The 19,587-nt window shown below is 39.5% G+C and overlaps 2 protein-coding genes across 3 annotated transcripts in view; both read left to right on the top strand.

Moving 5' to 3' along the window:
• The first annotated feature begins 1,940 nt into the window (after window positions 1–1,940).
• On the top strand, window positions 1,941–14,824 carry ACTR6 (actin related protein 6). The gene is made up of 11 exons (XM_048499479.1): window positions 1,941–2,124; window positions 4,246–4,363; window positions 7,336–7,404; window positions 8,632–8,755; window positions 8,851–8,986; window positions 9,072–9,128; window positions 9,828–9,926; window positions 11,799–11,877; window positions 13,379–13,550; window positions 14,180–14,318; window positions 14,628–14,824. Exons 1-11 carry the CDS (start codon window positions 1,958–1,960, stop codon window positions 14,755–14,757), a joined length of 1,290 nt encoding a protein of 429 aa, XP_048355436.1. The 5' UTR covers window positions 1,941–1,957; the 3' UTR covers window positions 14,758–14,824.
• A 2,201-nt stretch (window positions 14,825–17,025) lies between these two features.
• The window catches only part of SCYL2 (SCY1 like pseudokinase 2), a 28,727-nt gene continuing 26,165 nt past the window's right edge, over window positions 17,026–19,587 (top strand). For both annotated transcript variants that reach the window (XM_048500213.1, XM_048500212.1), the window contains exon 1: window positions 17,026–17,206. The gene's annotated coding sequence lies outside the window, so the exon portion shown is untranslated. The remainder of the gene's footprint in view (window positions 17,207–19,587) is intronic.

Below are 19,587 nucleotides of genomic sequence, written 5' to 3'. Positions count from 1 at the left end.
GGCATTCCTGCACTCTTTCTGAGGCGCTGCTGGGTTCGCGGGGCTCATCCCTACACCTAGGTCCTGCTCTTCCTCCTCCTCCTCCTATTGGGTCACCTCTGACTGTGAAAAGATTCCTTTACTCACTCGGGTATGAAGGCAGGCTTCTTTCCGTGGGTGTTGGTGAGAGGGTGGGGGTAGGAGGCATATATCAACATGTCAGAAGGAAAACAAAAGAGAATGATGTCACATGGTGCATAAGAACAAAAGTGTGGTTTGTAATATTTCGCGGTACTACATGGGCCAGGAGATATGTCTATTGACAGGCACAGGGGTCTCCTGTTACTTTAAGTCAAGAGTAAATCCTGTGCTGGACAGAATGGGATTGCATTGGGGTGTGGTTTGTGCTTGGATCAAGGCATAAGGGTTGAGGAGGAGGAGGAGGAGGAAGAAGAAGAAGAAGAAGAAGAAGAAGAAGAAGAAGAAGAAGAAGAAGAAGAAGAAGAAGAAGAAGAAGAAGAAGAAGAAGAAGAAGAAGAAGAAGAAGAAGAAGAAGAAGAAGAAGAAGAAGAAGAAGAAGAAGAAGAAGAAGAAGAAGAAGAAGAAGAAGAAGAAGAAGAAGAAGAAGAGTTGCTGGGATGAATGGAAGTTGGGAGGGGAGCAACAAACCCAGGGGATTGGCAAACCTGCATCTGGAAGATGGTAGCTGAGGGGGAGCATCAGGCAAAACCATTAGTGGGACCTGAACACAGGGCTCCTGTGACTGAGCCCTTGCATTTCTCCTGTTGTGTTGCCTGGGGGTCTGTAACCCTCTCATTCAAACCCCAGTGCAGAAAGGACAATCTGACCTTCGGTCATGTCTGCCTCCGCCAAGGGTGCTGGGGAGGGATGGGCAGGTGTAGCATGACCCTCACAATAATGCATACCCATATGCCACTTGTCACCTCCTGTGATAATTGGTGGGGGTTGGTGGCGTTTCCATGGTTACTGGTGGCAGTGCTAGACTGTCTAAACCTTGGCAACTGGTTTCTCACATTTTCCTCCACTGTGCTAGGCAGGTCTTTGACACCAGTTCCCCGAGTACTGGGATGTTAGGTTAAGGTTGTGGATGATTTTGATGCAGAAACATTTCCCTTCCCTTGTGCCCATTTTCACTTATTTATTTATTTTCATTTACTTCATTCAGTTGGGAAACTTCAAAATATATCCCCCCACCCCTCACAGAACCAATAGAAATGTAACCAAAACACAACTGAAACTACATGCACTGCATCCTATTCACTAGTCCTGCTAACCTAAATGGCCTGATCTTTTCCCAACCTGCCATAGGCTCCTCTCAGCCAGAGCAACCGCCAGCAATTGCCAACCATTTTAACTGATTGGTGGAGAGCCGTCAGTGGCAGGATTCACAGTGTCCCCTGCCTCCATTACCAAAGGGGCTGCTGTCCAAACATCCAGATCAGCAGTCGGCCCATCAAAAGTCGCCATTCATTTTGTCATTTTGAAGTCTCACACGCTGCTCCCCACCCAAAGAACTCTCAGATCTTCTGTCATCCAACCATGCATGCTGAAGTCTCACAAGTGAACAAAGGTTCTATGACACCCCTTCTACCCCAATTTTGTAGTGCTGGTTTTAAAGCTATCTGAAAATGATGCTAGGATGGTTTACAAGTGTCTAATAAATGCTTTGAGGGTTCTCACCAACTTTTCATTTAACGCAGGTCTCCTTTAAGACATCCTTCGGGCCACTGCACTAAACACCATCACGACCGCAACAGCTAATGTAGCCAAAGATACCCCGTACGAAAAATACCTCGGTCAGTCTGATTGAATTGCCATCACGCTCTTTTAAAATCTCTTTTTAAATTAGTCACTTTTCTCGCCGCCTGGTGCCTTCCCGAGCTCAGTCCTCCACAATCCCTTCATGCAACGCGGCTACGTAGTACTTGCCATAGACAGTACGCGAGGGATCAACTCTATGGTCTGCTTTTGTAGCGCGAGTGGAGCTTTTCGCGAAGATCTTCTGGGCTTCCTTGCAAAGAGGACGGAGCTCGAAGATCGGGAGGCCAGGTGGAAGATGGCGACCCTTGTGTTGGATAACGGCGCTTATAATGCCAAGATTGGGTATAGCCATGCTCAAGTCAGGTAAAAAAGCCCCGCTTGTGCTTGGCTCCCTTCTTTGGTCCTATAGGGCGCTAGTACAGGATCTTCCTTTTAGGGTGAAAGAAAAGCGCGTCACTACTTTATTACGGAAGGAATCCTGAGATGGAATAACCTCTAGTTATTAGCACGTGTTGGACAGCGGGGTGGTGATAATTAGAAGCGGTAGTAGTAGTCTGATCATCAGCAGTTCTATGATTATAATATGGAACAAGCTCATAGACAAAGGAGACGTTTGTAGTGCTGATATAACCCAAGCTTACCCTTCTAAAAACATTGATTTCAGTTAACTTTGGTGGGTGTGACCCTGCGTATGATTGCACTGTTGGTGTTCCAGTCCTGTAGACATGCTTTTTTAAAGTTATCTTCTTTCTTTTCTAACACCTCACTATTTAAGGTTCAACGTTTCAGTATCAAGTGCTTCAGAACAGAGAAAAGACTGCTTTACTCAATTGATAACTTGCTGCAGTGGAGGTAGTAAAGCATGGATGGCTTCAAAAAGATTTTTGGTTAAATAGATTTATGGAGGAATAGGGCCATCAATTGTTACTAAGGAACCTTCATATTCAGACACATTAAATCTCTGAATGCCTGTGCCAGGAGCCAGGAAACACACACACCCCAGCAGCAATATGCCCAGAAAGTTGCCGGTTGTACAGTCCAGTCCTATGTAAACAAAGTCCGATTATAACACAATCACAATAGTTTTTAAATTCTGTGAGCTGGCTGAATATGAAAACTTTTGAATCACAAAGTATTTTTTCCATCAAACACAGTTGAAAGTGATAATTCCACAAATGACCACAATTAGATTAAAACTAATTGCAACTGCTAATATTTTAACTGCTTCAGCCTAGTAGCAACTTTCCTTGAAAAACCAGCAATTCATATAGACAGTAGTATATATCCTCTCACAGGAGACAATCACCCAGTGGTCTGGATGTGTAGTACAGATATCTCCTTATATCTAAGAGTTGAACCCCATGCCAAATAATTTTTTTAAAAATTGGCATAATGGGGCCAGCCACATCTATGTAGGGAAATCTTTGGGCTTTCAGAAATATCTGATTTGTTTTTATAAAAATGGAGAAAAAAAATACACAGATGACATCTGTGCACATATTACATGCACATACACTGGATTTCAGGCAACAAAAACAGCAGCAGTGATAATCTTATGCATGCTTCCTGAAGCCTGACTGTTCTTCCCATTCCCTTTTTTTTTTACCACGGCTCATGGGAATTAAGAAGGAAGAAGGAGGTAACAAAAGATTCAGCAAAGGGAAAGAAAGGTGGAAGGTAGAAGTCAAGCCTATAGAAGAAGGGGAATGGAATCCTGGGTGCCTGCTCTTGTTTATTTGGAGTTTGGATTAATACCCTTTTCTCAACCATAAGGAGTCTCAAAGCTGCTTATAAACTTCTTTTCTTTATCTTCCCACAACAAACATCTTGTGAGGTTGGTGGGGATGAGAGAGTTCTGAAGAACTGTGACCCAGCAGCTTCATGCGGAGGAGTAGAGAAACAAATCCAGTTCAGTATTTTGAAAAATGCTGTATGTCTTTCCTTACAATCCTGTAATGGAGCTGGATCCAACCAGGTTTGCACCTGGTGAAAAACAGAGAGGATTCTCTTTGACTGGCCAAAAGACCATGCTGGGGGTCATGGGATTGCATGGAAAAAAGGCATGTGAAGTGGAGTGGGGGTGGGGATTATGTGAAAGTGAGTATAAAAACCTGCTGGATTCAACTCATGCTTTCCAGTGCTTTGTTTCCAGTAACGCCCTTAGAATAGTTCTTTTTAAAAAATCTTCTTGGTGTTGAAATTATGTACTTTTGTGCTGCAGTTAACAACAGTTGTAAAATTCTGCAGATGTGTCAGTCCATGAAACCTCAGAGTGAAGTTTCTCCTTTGCTGATGAGGGAAGGCTACTTCTGGAAGTTCATGGCTTACACAGACCTGCTGATCCTAGGTTTGACAGAACTAGCGGGTCTGTTTCAAGCCCTTTCTAGTCCATCTATAAAATTTTAGGTCCATCTATCAACAACAAGCCTTTATTGGTCCAATTTGTATTTAGGAAACTGTTTATGTTTGTTTTCCTTTCCACAGTGTCATTCCTAACTGTCAATTTCGATCAAAGACAGCTCGTCTGAAAACATTTACAGCTAACCAACTTGAAGAAATTAAAGATCCGTCTGGGCTTTTTTATATTCTTCCTTTTCAAAAGGTAATTACAGTATATTAAACTAGACATAAGACAGTACAACTGTACTGTCTGGACAGTACAACTAGACATAAGAACAGTTTTTTCCCGAATGCCATCACTCTGTTAAACAAATAATTCCCTCGATAATGTCAAACTATTTATTATATATTTATTATATAATTACTGCACTACTTTTTTCATCATTCCTATTACCCATCTCCTCCCAATTATGACTGTATGACTATAGCCTGTGCTGACATTTCATTTTATTTTATGATTTTACATTTTATGTTTTTATTACTATTGATTGTTTCCTGATTGCTTACTAGACCTATATGACAATCATTAAGTGCTGTACCTTATGATTCTTGACAAATGTATTTTCTTTTATGTACACTGAGAGCATATGCACCGGAGACAAATTCCTTGTGTGTCCAATCACACTTGGCCAATAAAGATTCTATTCTATTCTATTCTAAAGAATATTTTAAAGACTATAAAGTAAGTTTCAGTAAAATCATTTAAGTAGATGTAATTATTTTTAACATAAGTATTACTTGAAAGCCATTTAAAGTATAATGAAAAATACTAAAGTAAATGTGGACAGTAGAGGATACTTGCTGTTAAATGATGCCCGTTATATTTTAAGTAGGAGTTGCTGTGCATTGCATGATAAACAAGAACTGGACAGAATTTTACTTGGAACACTTTCCTTTTCCAGCAGCAAAATGTACTTTTCTTAAAATAATTTAGATGTTTTCTCGTAAGAGCAAGCAGATGCAAAAGGTAAAAGGACACTTTGAGTTATGCCCATAATCAGTGGTCAAAGACAACACTTACATTTGGTATAGATGACCCAGTCTATTTCTTTGTGCGATATGTAGTACATTCATAAACTTATTTGTGTACAAACTGTCTTATTAATATGAATAGCAGCAGCAGCTTCATGTTTTTCACAGGAGTCTTTTAAAGACATCACTTGGAAGTTTAGAGGAAAGCGTTACCTGATGATATTCAACTGTATTTCTCATTTTCAATGGAGTCAGGTGAGATAGTGGATGTCCTCTAGTATCAGGAGATGATAATAGGCTATATGCGGGCCAACAAACTGAAGTTCATCATAGATAACGTTGAGGTGCTTTGGGGATTGCAGATAGAGGCCCTTTCCGCACACGCAAAATAATGCGTTTTCAAACCACTTTCACAACTGTTTGCAAGTGGATTTTGCTATTCCGCACAGCTTCAAAGAGCACTGAAACCAGTTTGAAAGTACATTATTCTGCATGTGCGGAATGAGCTTGAGTTGTGTTTATCACAAAAGCGTAGGTTTACATTGGCCATTCTCATCCAAATCCTGAACTCATTCCGATTTGATTACTAGTGTAATACATTCTGTTTTGAGTTGCCTCTGAAGAGGAAAGCTTCACCTGGCACAAAAAGCAACAATGAAACTGTGATATCAAATATATCTTACCAGTTTTAAGAGAGATGGTTTGGAATACCCTCCTTACTGAGGCTTGCCTGGCATTTGTATTACACTTATCTTGGCAACAGATCAAAATATCTCTTTTGACACAGACTTTTAACTGAGGAATTCTGTTTTGGTGATCTGCTTCTGGCATTAGGGCTTCTTATGAATTCATTTTAGGCTGCTGTTTTGAAGCCCCCCATTGTTGATAATGTTATGGTGTTTTATAATTGTAGTGTATTACAGCCCAGTGCAGGGGGCTGTGGTAGCCAGGGATGGTGCCGCTGCACGCCCCCTCCAGAGGGGATCCAGGCGTTGTGGGGAGCAAAAATAAGAAAAACTCCAGCCCCCTGAGAATCCCCCATAGCCCATAGGTGGCATAAGTTGAACTCCTGTGCCGACAGCGTTTCCAGGCTAAGAGCCTGGTAGAAGCCAACTTAGGTCAGTTCCACCTCCAGGTTTTCTGCACTGGCTGGGCTTGGAAATGGTGGCAATGGAGATGAGCACTGTAGAGTTGCATGGCACCCAGCCATCCAAGTATTTACTATTTGAGCTTTCTCTAACCGGTATCTAGAGAAGCAACATAAATGTTTTCTAAATATATAAATATACTGGATACTGGTTTGTTCATGTGTATTATTTAAGGTGCTAGTAACTTCTAATCTCTTGAAGACCCCATGAGGTAGAACTTCATAGGTTCATCATGAGTTGGCAGTGACTTGATAGTATACTTTACCTTTAGCTCCCTTTAAAGCTGCTTGTCCCCATATGAGCTTTCAACTCGTGTGTCAGAGCAGATAGCCAGAGACAGGGTCTGTTGTTAATAGTAATTCTTATGGAGTTTCCACCCAGCAGCCAGTTGCTTGGCATTGGCCAACGTGGTATAGTGGTTAAAGCGGTGAACTCTAATCTGGAGAACCCGGTTTGATTCATCTCTCCTCCACCTGAGCAGCAGACTCTTATCTGGTGAACTGGATTTGCTTCTACCGTGGGCCAGTCACAGTTCTTCATAACTCTCTTAACCCTACCTACCACACAAGGTGTCTGTTGTGGGGAGAGAAAGGGGAAGGAGATTGTAAGTTGCCTTGAGTCTCCTTGCAGGAGAAAAAGGCGGTGTATAAATCCACACTTTTCTTCTTCAAACCTTTGGTTCATTATAAAGATATTTTTCTCATCTTTTTCCTTTAATTGTGCAGTTTCTTGTCCCCACCTCTCTTCCCAACATCACCTGGAGGTAGTGTTTTAATCTTATTACAGGTCCTGTTATCTTAATGCTTTATTACAGATTTCCCTGCTATTGTTTTAAGAGTTGTTTTATGTGCTGCCACTCCACCATATTATTGTGTTACTGCTTGTTTTAATGGTCTTGATGTTTTTATTATGTTAATCAAAGAGAATTGGATCTCATTGAGAGCGGTTTCTGATTCTGAATGTGAAAACAAACACTGAAGGACAATATGGATTTGCACAAATAGGAATGGTTACACGGCAGATAATTATTTATCTTCTTTTAAATTAACAATAGGGATATTTGGTGAACTGGGATGTTCAGAGACAAGTATGGGACTATCTTTTCGGAAAAGAAATGTATCAGGTAACTAAAATGCTTGTATAACTTGACAATAGATGAATAAGAAATGCAGAATTCCCTTGCACTAAAATACTCAACATTTGCAGGCAAGAACCAGAACATTTAAATAAATGAGTGCTCACTCAGATATGTTTGCAGAAGATATCATGATTGGATCACAACTTTACTGTCATGTTAATTGTCAGTAGGGCAGAGCTAGGGAAAGTGGTTAACCATTTCCTTTCATGTAGCTTCTTTGATATAAATCCCCAGCTTCAATTTTCTGTTTGTCCTGTGAAGAAAATATACTGTATATTGTCGATGGCTTTCACAGCCAGAATCACAAGGATGTTGCAGGTTCAGATCCTCTGGAGATGCCAGACACAGATACAGGTGAAACGTCAGGAGAAAATACCACTGGAACACAGCCATACAACCCAGAAAACCCACAACATCCAAAATATACTGTAGTCCAAAAGGTTAACACATATTAGCCAATATTTACTCACAGCGTTGCTGGGTCACAGCTTCCTAGTATGTGGGGTTTTTTCCTGCTGGGTTGACTAATTTCTTTTCATTAATGTTTTCTGCGTGACTGTTTTTAATACATGAGCAGTCTCAGGGATTATCCACAAAAGGGAAGAATGAGATAACATGTTTTAATAAATTGTATTATTTGGCATAGAAGATATTCAAGTAAATGTGCAGGACTGAAAGTAAAGTTGTGGTTTACCTGGCAGTCATATTTTTATCTTGTCATGGTTCATAATTAAATTAGTAAACAAAACGTTGATATAAAATACTTTATCTCTTCTTCAGTTAGTCACTTGCCCAATATCTAGAAATTGGAATGTAGAAACATGTAGAGCTAGTAATGGGTAGGAGCCCAAAAACAGTCTCTGTGTCAGGAGGTCTCTGCTTTAAATCATTTCAATGTTTGGCATGCTCACCCTCAGTCTCTCTTTTCAATTTGTAGACAATAACAGCCTATCAGGCTTTGCTATCAAGGTTATTTTATGATGGTCTGAACACTTGGAATGTCACAAATAGCCCAAATATGCTTAGTGCATTCTGAGGGAGTGACTAGTCCAGCATCATCCGTTGAACTTCATGGCAGGGTGGAGTTTTTAAGTTTGGCCTTGGCCATTGTAGTTTGCACTGAATGATTATTATTGATTACTGTGTTAATAGCTAGGGACTAATTTTTGGTAAATTCTTGTTTTTTAAATGCTGCTTCTTTTTTCTACATAGGTAGATTTTGTTGACACCAATATTATCATCACAGAGCCTTATTTCAACTTCAGTTCAATACAAGAATCTATGAATGAAATATTATTTGAAGAATACCAGTTCCAAGCAGTTCTTAGAGTAAATGGTGAGTGTTCCTTTGCCCGTGTGTTCATGGTTGGAAAACTGATATATCTGCAGTTTGATATTGGCTTGGTACTAAAGCATAATTTTATTTTTCAGCTGGGGCTCTCAGTGCTCATAGGTACTTCAGGGATAACCCATCAGAGCTGTGTTGTATCATTGTAGACAGCGGCTACTCTTTTACACACATTGTGCCTTACTGTAGAAGTAAAAAGAAGGAGGAGGCCATTATAAGGTAAATATTAATTTAAATTTTTAAAAAAATTAAAAAGTATACTCTTTGTAATGTTTAAAAATGTAAACAACTTTTTTCTTCCCAGGATTAACGTTGGAGGAAAACTCTTAGCCAATCATCTAAAAGAGATCATCTCTTATAGGTAAAACAGAACTGTAAGTTACAGAGCCCTATCAAGAGCTTGTGAAGTTAAAAAAATGTTTATGTTTTACTGAGCAAAAAGACTTTAAAAAAAAACTACAGCCAGACTTCCCTATGACATCTCAAAGTTTGCTGAACAAGGAATGTAACAGTGGCTGTTGCCACTGACTCTTTGCTGCCAGGGGCGCAAGCCATAGAAGTCCATGTCTGGGCAAGTTACCCCTTGGCTTGCTCCACCCCAAAACTATACCAAATGGTTTCCAATACCAGCATTATCCAAAAAATTCTTACATTAAATCTCTCATTGTAAAAAACTGATTTCAGTAATGAGATTTCAGAACTTAAAATACATTTTGTATTATTCCATACTATTTAGAAGCATTCTTTCAAAGGGTATAATAAGTTATTCTTGCATTCCTCAAAAAGCTACAAAACATGTACGATATTGTCAAAAAGCTACAAAACATGTACAATTAGTTGAGAAGCAAAACAAAGAAGTGCAGTATTAGGAACATTTATTCTTCCTCTTGTTTTTTGGTTTAGAAATTAGTTTGCCTAATTCTGCATTGGATTGAAACCTTACATTAGTTATGAAAACACTCATTTTGCAACAAACTGTGTCACAGGTTTAACTGTAGATAATAGACTACTAATTAAAACAAGATAGCCTTAGTTTCTGAAGTTCTTGTAATTTTCATAGGCAACTCCATGTTATGGATGAAACTCATGTAATAAATCAAGTGAAAGAAGATGTATGTTACGTTTCGCAAGACTTTTTCAAGGATATGGAGATTGCCAAGTATGTCTTTTATAATATTATATATTGTCCAAAGCCTATAGAAGTATTTGTTGCTTAATACAGTCTCATTGACACTGTAAATGTAGAGTGTGTTTACTCCCCCTCCCCAATCTAGTTCTTGACTTTAAGCTTCATCAAGGCTTAGTCCTGAAACCCGTTCTTCACTGAGCTCTGCCTGAAATATAATGATATAGAAACAACTTCCAGCTTCTTCAAAGTGTTTTTGTTCCTATTTATAACCAGTCCCAACATATCAGGGATTAAAAATAAAGATCTTCCAGAAGACAAATTCTACTAGACTAGAGCTTTTAATCTGATTTAAGGATCATATATTCAGTTATTGCACTGACCTGGATCATCCAGGCTATCCCAGTATCAAATTTCGGAAGATAAGTAGGGTTGGCTCTTGTTGGATGGGAAATCACAAAAACCAGATGGCTATGCAGAGACAGGCAATGGCAAACCACCTCTCTTTCCTTGAAAACTCAGGGCCACCATAAATCGTGTGTGACTTGATGGCAAGCTAGTCTTATTGTTTAGTTATTGAAGCATCTGCAGTGATAGTGTATTGTGTTCACACTGCTGTTCAGATCCAGTTAAGGTTAAGTATCTATATGTTCCCCATAAGTTTCCTCCTCTCCTGATTTCCTTACGTGATTGATCTCTTGTACCATAACCCAATTTGTATGTTACTAATGTAGCTTGGCTGCTTCTAAGTAATTCTTCCCTTTCCTTGGGGAACCAGTAGTTATGAATCACATCAACAGAGGTGGGAAATCACCATGGAACTTCTGTCCTGTGGAATCCAAGCATGCAGAAATAGTCAGCAATTAATGCCACATCAGTGACTGTAAATGCAGTCACATATTTTCTTTGTCCTATATCTGTCAACTATGCATGAAATAGCCAGTTTTCCCTTTATAAACCTTGTGGAGTTTTCATCCTCATCAGAATCTTTCTAGGAACCTATAGCCTTATCTTTTCTGCATTCTGTGGTACTTATTCATTCTTATCCTTGCTGCTGCCTCTCCAGTATGTTGTCCCATTTGTGTGTGTATACAGTGTTATAAAGTCACAGCTGAATTATGGTGACGCATAGCAACCCTTGTCTTCCTTTGTGATCTCCCACCCAGTTTTCCAGATTAGAGTCTACTGCTGTTAACCGCTAGCTCATGCAGTCCCATTTCATCAGTAATGAAGGGATGTACTAAATTTTTAGCTGAATACTTTCAGCTGAACCCTCTAAGCCAAGGCTGTTTCAGTTGCATCTCTGTATAATTACTAAAACCATACTCATTAAACATTTCTCTCAGTGGAGACTAAGTTTTGATTTTGGAGTTTAATCATAGATACTGGTTAACTGAGTTGCTATACTTGTAGAATTGACTCTGTAACCAAAGGAAATTGGAGTCCAAATTAAGAAGATACTGAATATTTCAGCTGCATCTGGTAGTCAATGCACTGCTGCTATTTCTAAATAAGCTGTGCATCTTTTATATGGAATTTGTATATTAGTCTACAAGAGAGAGAGACCTCTGTAAAGGAAAAATTTCAGACATAATTTTGGGACAATAATACAGACTTTAGAAGGTTGCTGAAAGAATTTAGCAAGGATGTTTGTAAAGTACTTTCTAGTATTCAAAGTGCTGAACATAAACTAAACAATAACATGACTGGCATATTCCTTCACTTCATGAGACAGGTGCATAGGCTTTGGACCTTCTTTCTTTTGGATGTTTTCTTCACACTTTGGAAAAGCTGAACTGAGATCCCTGTTAGAACAAAGTGAATTCATATTCATCAGTGGTGGTATTCTGTAGGACTGGCTTGAAATAATTATTAGTTTATTATATATTTTGATATCTGTTCCAGATTGAAGGGGGAAGAAAATACAGTTACGCTTGATTATGTATTGCCAGACTTCAGCACAATCAAAAAAGGCTTTTGTAAGGTAATTGTGTAAAATCTTTTATTTTTAATAGAAAGGATTAAAGATCAGGAAATGGTGCAATTTTAAATAAAGGGCCTTCTAGGTCATGGCCCCAAAATTATGGAATTCCCTCCCCAAGGAGATCCATCTGTCCCTTCCTATCAGTGTTTTCTGCAAGCAACAGTTTTGTCAGATGTTCCCTCACTGACTCCCCTTCCTGGGTTTGTGTTTAACTATATGCAGTTTGTTTTCTTTTTATATATAAACAAGGGTCCCAAAGATGGCAGATAGATCGATAGATCAATAGATCTTGTTTATGTATAAAAAGAAAACAAACTGCATATAGTTAAACACAAACCCAGGAAGGGGAGTCAGTGAGGGAACATCTGGGATCCTAGGCTGGATGGAAAAGCAGTATACAAATATTTTAACTAATAGTTACATATTTTAACTAAAAATCTGTTTAAGAAAATTCAAGCCTGTGTATCTGTGTTGTTAGGAACATAAGAAACATGTTCTTTATATTTTTCTTACTATCTTGTGTACAGGGCAATCCCAGAGACATTTTCCTGCGTGTTAGTACCCTTGAGTAGAATTTTAAATATATGTTGCTCAGTATGTGATGCTGAAAGATAACATTGCATTTTGATTAATTTTATGAATGTTTTAGTTTCTCATGAACAGACTAATGGCTTTATCTATTTTTATCCCATTTTTCTTTGAGCTGAAGTCATGGTGCTTGGAGCATCTCTATTTTATCTTCACAACTCTGTAAAATATAGGCAGAGCTCTGCATTCTTCTGAGTCTACTGAAACTATGGTGGAATAAATTCTGTTAGCCTTCAATTGCTCTGAACTCTATTTTTAATAAGCTGCTGCAGACCAACAGAGTTTTCCATCTATATCTGCTCAATGACAGCATTGAGTGGTCTGCTGTCATTTAATGAGTTTCCTGGATGGTTAATACCTGAACCTAAATCCTCGTCTTCCGATCCAACAGCTATTTGACTTTTTTGAGTGGAAAGGCAAGATGTACAATTTTTAAATCAATTCAGCCTTGGGTTATGTTGCTCATTTGGGTTGTGCCAATGGCCAAAGTAGTTTGGAATATTTTTGTAACTAGAAATATTGCATATTGCAGCAACAGGAAATTTCATTTCAATTATTTTACAAAGTTAGCAAGACTTTTTTTTTTCATTTTATTTTTTTACCATTAAATTCTGTTTGAGTCATCTTTTGGCCTGCCCAAGAACATGGTCATGTTTAGTAAATTTTGGCTTATTTATTTCTTGGAACGTAAGATCTCCTACACCATCAATTAATTTTTTAAAAGTCTTCTCATTAAGTGATTTGTTCTGTGGCCCAGTCTGTTCAAGAAAAACATGCCCAAAGTTGCTTGGGCATATAGTTAGGTTTTTTTAGATGATGACCCTTGTATGAGAAGACTAACGATAAATTACTAACATGAAAAATAACATCTGGAATGGCCGGTATGATGTATTTTTTAATCTGTTCTCTTTAGCCAAGAGAAGAAATGGTGTTGAGTGGAAAATACAAAACTGGTGAACAAATACTTCGTCTTACAAATGAGCGATTTGCTGTTCCAGAGATACTCTTCCATCCTTCAGACATTGGCATTCAAGAAATGGGGATTCCTGAAGCCATTGTTTATTCAATTCAGAACTTGCCTGAAGGTAGCTGCATAAAACAATGTAGCATTCTCAGTTTAAATGTGGAACATGTCAGATGTTACACTGTCTGTTTTGTTCCAAAAGTTATCTTGTTAAAAACAAAAGTCATTGTGAATGCAGTTCATTATTCACATTTGGACTTGTTACAAAACTACAGTATCATAAATATAAAACTTAAATTAGTGATTGAAAACTTACAAGCCGAATTGTATCTTTCCTTTAAGTACAACCAGCCTTTAAGAAATCCATTGCTGAGATTTCTGGTATCCACTTTAATAATAAAGTCTGAGTAAATTTCTTGTTAAAATGACATGACTTGTATATTGCACCAGGGGTGGGGTGGGAGAAACCCTATTAAGAAGCTCCCTGTACAACATCTAGGCTGCTAAATGAAGGCATTTTAACTGCATTATATATTGCTTGAATAGTGTAGCTTTATTTTAACGATCCACTCCTAAAGATAGAGATTAGCCCACTCTAAGTTTAGAGAGATATAATCTGTTTCTGTAGAATGCCCAATATGTGACTTAAAATCAGGCACTGACTTAAAGTGCAGTTGATTTCCATTCCAGGCTAATACAAAAATCATAATAGGCAATTTAGTATTTTGCATTCTGTCTCTCTTTAAACAGAAATGCAACCTCACTTCTTCAAAAATATAGTTTTGACTGGTGGAAATACCCTCTTCCCTGGTTTCAGGGATCGTGTTTATTCTGAGGTTCGATGTCTCACTCCAACTGACTATGATGTTTCTGTTGTTCTGCCAGAGAAGTAAGTGGTTTTGGATTTTTTCTTGATTTTTTTTACAGTTATCCTTTAAATTTTCATTTCCTAATATCAGTTTAAATGGCATCCGTTGTGGCCCTACTTGATAATGGGCTGGTCCCTATCAACCCAGAAAAGGTTACTGTGGGTCCTACATAGACTGAATTGTCAGTTGGAATGGGGCAAAGGGGAAGTTAGTGGGATTATTCTTCCTTTCAGTTGTGTCAAAAGGAAGTCTGTAAATACATATGAACATTTCAACAATGTTTGTTTTTACACATGGCATAATTAAGACTTGTTTTTATTTACTTTCAGTCCTATTAGTTATTCGTGGGAAGGTGGAAAGCTGATTTCGGAAAATGATGATTTTGAAGATATGGTAGTAACAAGAGAAGACTATGAAGAAAATGGGCACAGTATATGTGAAGAGAAATTTGATATTTGAGTGTTATATTTGAATACTGACATTATATTGTATATATAGGTCATTAAACTGGAAACTTCTTTGTGAATCATTACACTTCAAATTTCCATTCCCAGTGGAATGATGACCACTGAAGAGTAGCTGCATACATTGAGCAAAATATAATTTTCATTAATATGTAAGAATGCTAGAATGATTCCAGGCTGCTCCTATTTTTGTATAAAATCTTGGAAGTATAGTAACCATGACAATGGGACTGCCAGAAGAAGGGTAAAAAAAGCACTGAAGAAACATGCATGATCATTAAAGGTAGCCTTTAATGAATAGCCCTATACTCTTTCGGAATCTTAAGAACATCTAGTCATTTTCATTGCTCTTCTGCACTATCTCTACAGTTCCTACAGTGCTTTATTTGTGTGTATTTTCCACTTCTCCATGTCTGCAATACAGTTGTGGAAAGTGCAATCATATTATAATGGAAGCAAGGAAAATGATGTAAGCTGCCTTGTGTCCCTGTTGGGGAGAAAGGCAGGGTACAAATGAAGTAGAAAATGTTGCATCTGACCACTGGCACCCCTGTATGGTTTTCAAATCAAGCTGGTCAGAGGTGGTTTGCCATTGCCTTCCTCTATCTAACAACCCTTGACTTCTGTGGTTATCTCCCACCCAAGTATTAACCAGTGGTGATTCTCTTTAGCATCCAAGAGCTGATGATATCAGGCTAGTTCAGGCCATCTATGGCAGCAGCAATATGGTGGTGGGAAGTGCCAAGTCACAGCTGAGACACCCCCCCCCCCTATGATTTTCAAGGCAGATGACATTTGGAGGGAGGTTGCAATTGCCTGCTTCCATGAGGGCTGTGAGTACTGAGAACTCTGTGACTGGTGCAAATTCACCCAGCAGGATTCATGTGGAGGAGTGGGGAATTGACCTTGGTTCTCCAAGGTAGAGCCCATGGCTCATAATCATTATATAATGCTCAGCAGCAATACACTATCAATAAATTCAACATAAAGTCATAAAATGTGTATGCCACCTCTCCAGACCAACCTGAGGCCATTCATAACTAAAACATGCTAATGTTAGCATAAAACAAATAGAGCAGTCTACAGTGATACTGACAGAACAGCCCTCGTGTTAGGAGCAGACTATTAAACAGCTAAAAAAACAAATACAAATACAATACCTTTAATGGTATATAAAAAGTGGTAAAATGCAAATTATGTTAAAACCAATTGACTAAAATTTACACAAAGGTTTCACCCTTGAACAGCTAAAAAAAAAAACATGGACCTAGGCTTGGTGATTCATTAAACCCAAATCACAAAAAAAACCTGGTGTATTTGAAAAGCCAAATACACCTGGGGCAAAAAGCCAAATAACAAGGGTGTTGTGGGTTTTCTGGGTTATAAATAATCAAATAACAGTCAGATCTCATTTCCCTTCACTGCCATTTCTCATGCCCGCCTGGAGCTAACAGGCAGGAGGGAGAAAGGTCTTCATGCAGCATTGAGCAAACAGCCCTGCTTGCAGGATTGACCCTCCAATATTTTTCAACCCCTGCAGGGTTTGAAAAGCATTGAAGAGGGGTAGACCAGATAGATTCTACATGGGGAGCAGCACTTGGGGCGGGGGGAGGTATGGCTGCCTCACCTGGCGAGTGTCCAGTAGGCTCTACAACCTCGATTGGCATATGTGGGATGGCTCACAAGGCCAAGTGGGTGGGTACCTGGGCTGATGAATCACTGGTGAGCTCACCTGGCCAGACTGGGAACACCAAAGGAGGGGGAGGTTGTCTTAATTGGCCTTATAAACCCTCTTAAGGGGCCAGATAAGGCGCTCAGGCAGCAGGTTTTCTTATTCCCTCCACTGTGCATCTGTTATGATAGTTTAAAGTCCATTTCTTGGTGAAAAAAAAGTCAATAACGTGTTGGCCTTCAAAGCTTTTTAAATTCTTAAACGCCCATCTTCCACCACTGCAACTTCCACCGGGCTCAATCCATACCACCCGAGAAAACATCCCGATTTGCAAAAAGAGAGAACAACAAAAGCGCACGGGAAAAAGCAAGCCAAAAGTCCACCAGCAACGGAGCAACGCTAACGAATCCCGCTACCGCGGCTAGCACCGGCCCGCCCCAAGCTCAGCCGCCGCTGCCGAAGGATCCTCCTAGGAAACCGGAGAGTCAAACTTGCCGCCCCGGGAGATGCAGGCGCGAGGCGGTGGGCGGGGCTTCCTCCGCCACAACTTCCGGCCGCCGCTGCCGCGTCCTGTTTTTCCTCCCTGTGACAGCAGCGGAGGCGATTTCTTGGCGGCGGAAGCGACCGGGAGGGCGAGTGGCCGGGGGGGCTCGATGGGGCTGGGCGACGTGGGGCTGTGCTGAGGTGGCCGGCGCCATGGACTGAGTGAGCCGGGGTCTGTGCTGGTCAGCCACGCCCCACTGTGGGCGCACCACTCTTTCTTCAGGTGGAGGTGAGCTGCGGGGCCTGGCGTGGAGTGGATGGAAGTTGCGGGTGGATGCCCTGGATACCCTGGAGAGGAAGAGTCCACCTACCCCTCCAACAGGTTAGGGCCTGGGTGGAGTAGGCGCAGAAGGCACCTGCGCGGAGAGCGGGGTCCTGGCACCGTTGCCGGCCTCCATGTCGTCTCCAGTCCCAGACAGTTGGTGTTGTCAGCGGGCTGGCGGGGAGTGGGAAATCCGGATCCCTTCTGATAAAACCCGAGCAGTAGCCTAAAGATCGAGTAGAGAAGGAAGGATCTTGCCGAGGGATTTTTTTTTCTGTTTAGAAACTCATAAGGAAGTGTTGCAGATCTTCGACCACAGGGATCGTTTGCTTGTTTGTTGTCGTTCTAATTTCAGCTGTCAACATATCAAAGGTTTTTTTTTTAAGCATTTGGACACTTCTGCGTTTAGTCATTTATTTGCTTCCTGTTTGAGCTGTGATCTATTTGTGATCCATTCAGTTGAGACTGAAAACTGCTCTGCTTATCATGTTTGTCTTTCAAAAGCCCTAACTGGCACCAGTATTCCGCCAAATGTACATGGAATGCAACAGGAATGTGTGTTCATATTGTAGATTTTTTTTTGCAACCTCTATTACAGAACTCACTTCTTTGTAACACAAGCCCATGGGAAAGTTGTCCAAACTTATAGGTCCAAGGTCCAGAGCTGTATTTATTTGCTTCCAGAAAAATTCACTAAGCTGTGGTGATTGGTACAGTGTCATAGATTCCTCTCTTTTTGCTTTCATACCTCAGCCATCTTATGGTAACCCCATTGAGTTTTCAAGGCAAGTGACTTTAAGGAGTTTACTGGGTCATGTACTCTAAGTTTCTGCCCCAAGACATAGTATCCTTGCAAAACCAATATTGCTATGTACTTTAAATATATTGTCACTTGTACTCTCAGAAGATAAATTGTAGTCCTTTCCCTCACTTCTGTCATTTTCATTAAATATTTTCAAAGTATTGTTATTTGCACAGCTTAACCTTTTAGTAAAGCTAAACATGCCTAGTTATGTGAGCAAACCTGAAGAAATTTGGCTTCCAATTTCCTTATCATTTTTACTGTGTCTTCTAATTTTTGACATTTTCATGAAGAGCATATTGTCTTCTTTCAGTTTTGAAGTATTTAACATTGTCCTTTTTATGAGTCAAGAAACAATCTCAGTTCAGAGGATCTTCCAAACCATGGTCTAACGTCAGAAACAATCCATAAACCTGCATACTCTCTTCTTGCATATAGATCTGTTATCAGTTTGGCCATATCATCTGAATTGGTGATCTATTAATGCTCTCTCACAACCAGAATTGAAAACCCATTTTGAAAGATGATTTTCAATTGTTGTTTGGAGGAAAAGTATGAACCATAGTTTGCTGATTCAGATGTCATGTCAGATTATGTTTAGCACTAAACTGCAGATGGAAATTGGCACCATGTACAAAGCAGTCCATGAATCTCTTATGCTCATCTCTTATGCTCTGTGTAGAGGATTTTCTGAACCATGCCATTATGTTAACTGAATCATGCATTATATTCTAGAGTTAGAACTAAAGAGTAACCCATCCAATTGGCAGAAAAATACAGTGTTCTTTAAAATTTGGGTTTTTTTAGAGCAATAATGTTTTGAAGGGTGTTCTGTATTGTACAAATGCCTTTGGTTTCCAGCACACCATATAGCTGCTAAGACCTTCTATTTATTTTATTTAGAAAATTTCTATGCTGCCTCTCCAGTAAATTTGCCCAAGAAACCTTGCAAATAAAACATAATTAAAAACCTAAAATATTATAAAAGTTAATACAAATTTGTAGTCAATAACACAGCCAGAACATAAAACATGAAGCAGTTTATAATGGCTCTTAAACATGTCCATGTCCCAGGGTGGGGACCAATCCACCCAAACACTTACTGATTGGTCCCCAGACCACGGCCAAACAGCCTGGAAAACCCACCACACATCCAGTTGCTTCTGAGTGATTTACAAGAGTACAGCTATTTGTCTATTGTAATAGAATGAAGAAAAAAGTTTAACAAATTTAATCCCTGATCTTTCTTCACTTCTCACGTGTTCCTGGGAATCCTCGTTGCAATAATTAAATGAATTTCTGCATTGTCTTAGATGGACTCTTAATGGATATCTTGATCTCGATATGAGGAAATTCTGATTTCCCCATTTAAAAAGTCCATTTGCCTAAATGGTTGATGTCTAACATCTAAACTGTAAGCAAACATATCACTGTTGTCATGAGTTAGTAATGAAGGTTGAATTTTCATCTCCAGAGCTTACTCTAAAAAGCTTCTTTCTATTTAGTGACTGTGTTTTTTGGCATTTATGTTGTCTTAGTAAAACGT

The sequence above is a fragment of the Sphaerodactylus townsendi genome, linkage group LG06 (assembly GCF_021028975.2).
Source record: "Sphaerodactylus townsendi isolate TG3544 linkage group LG06, MPM_Stown_v2.3, whole genome shotgun sequence".
In the NCBI taxonomy this organism is placed as follows: Eukaryota; Metazoa; Chordata; class Lepidosauria; order Squamata; family Sphaerodactylidae; genus Sphaerodactylus; species Sphaerodactylus townsendi.
Note: the sequence above shows the minus strand (reverse complement) of the source record. Positions and strands in the feature narration are given on the sequence as shown.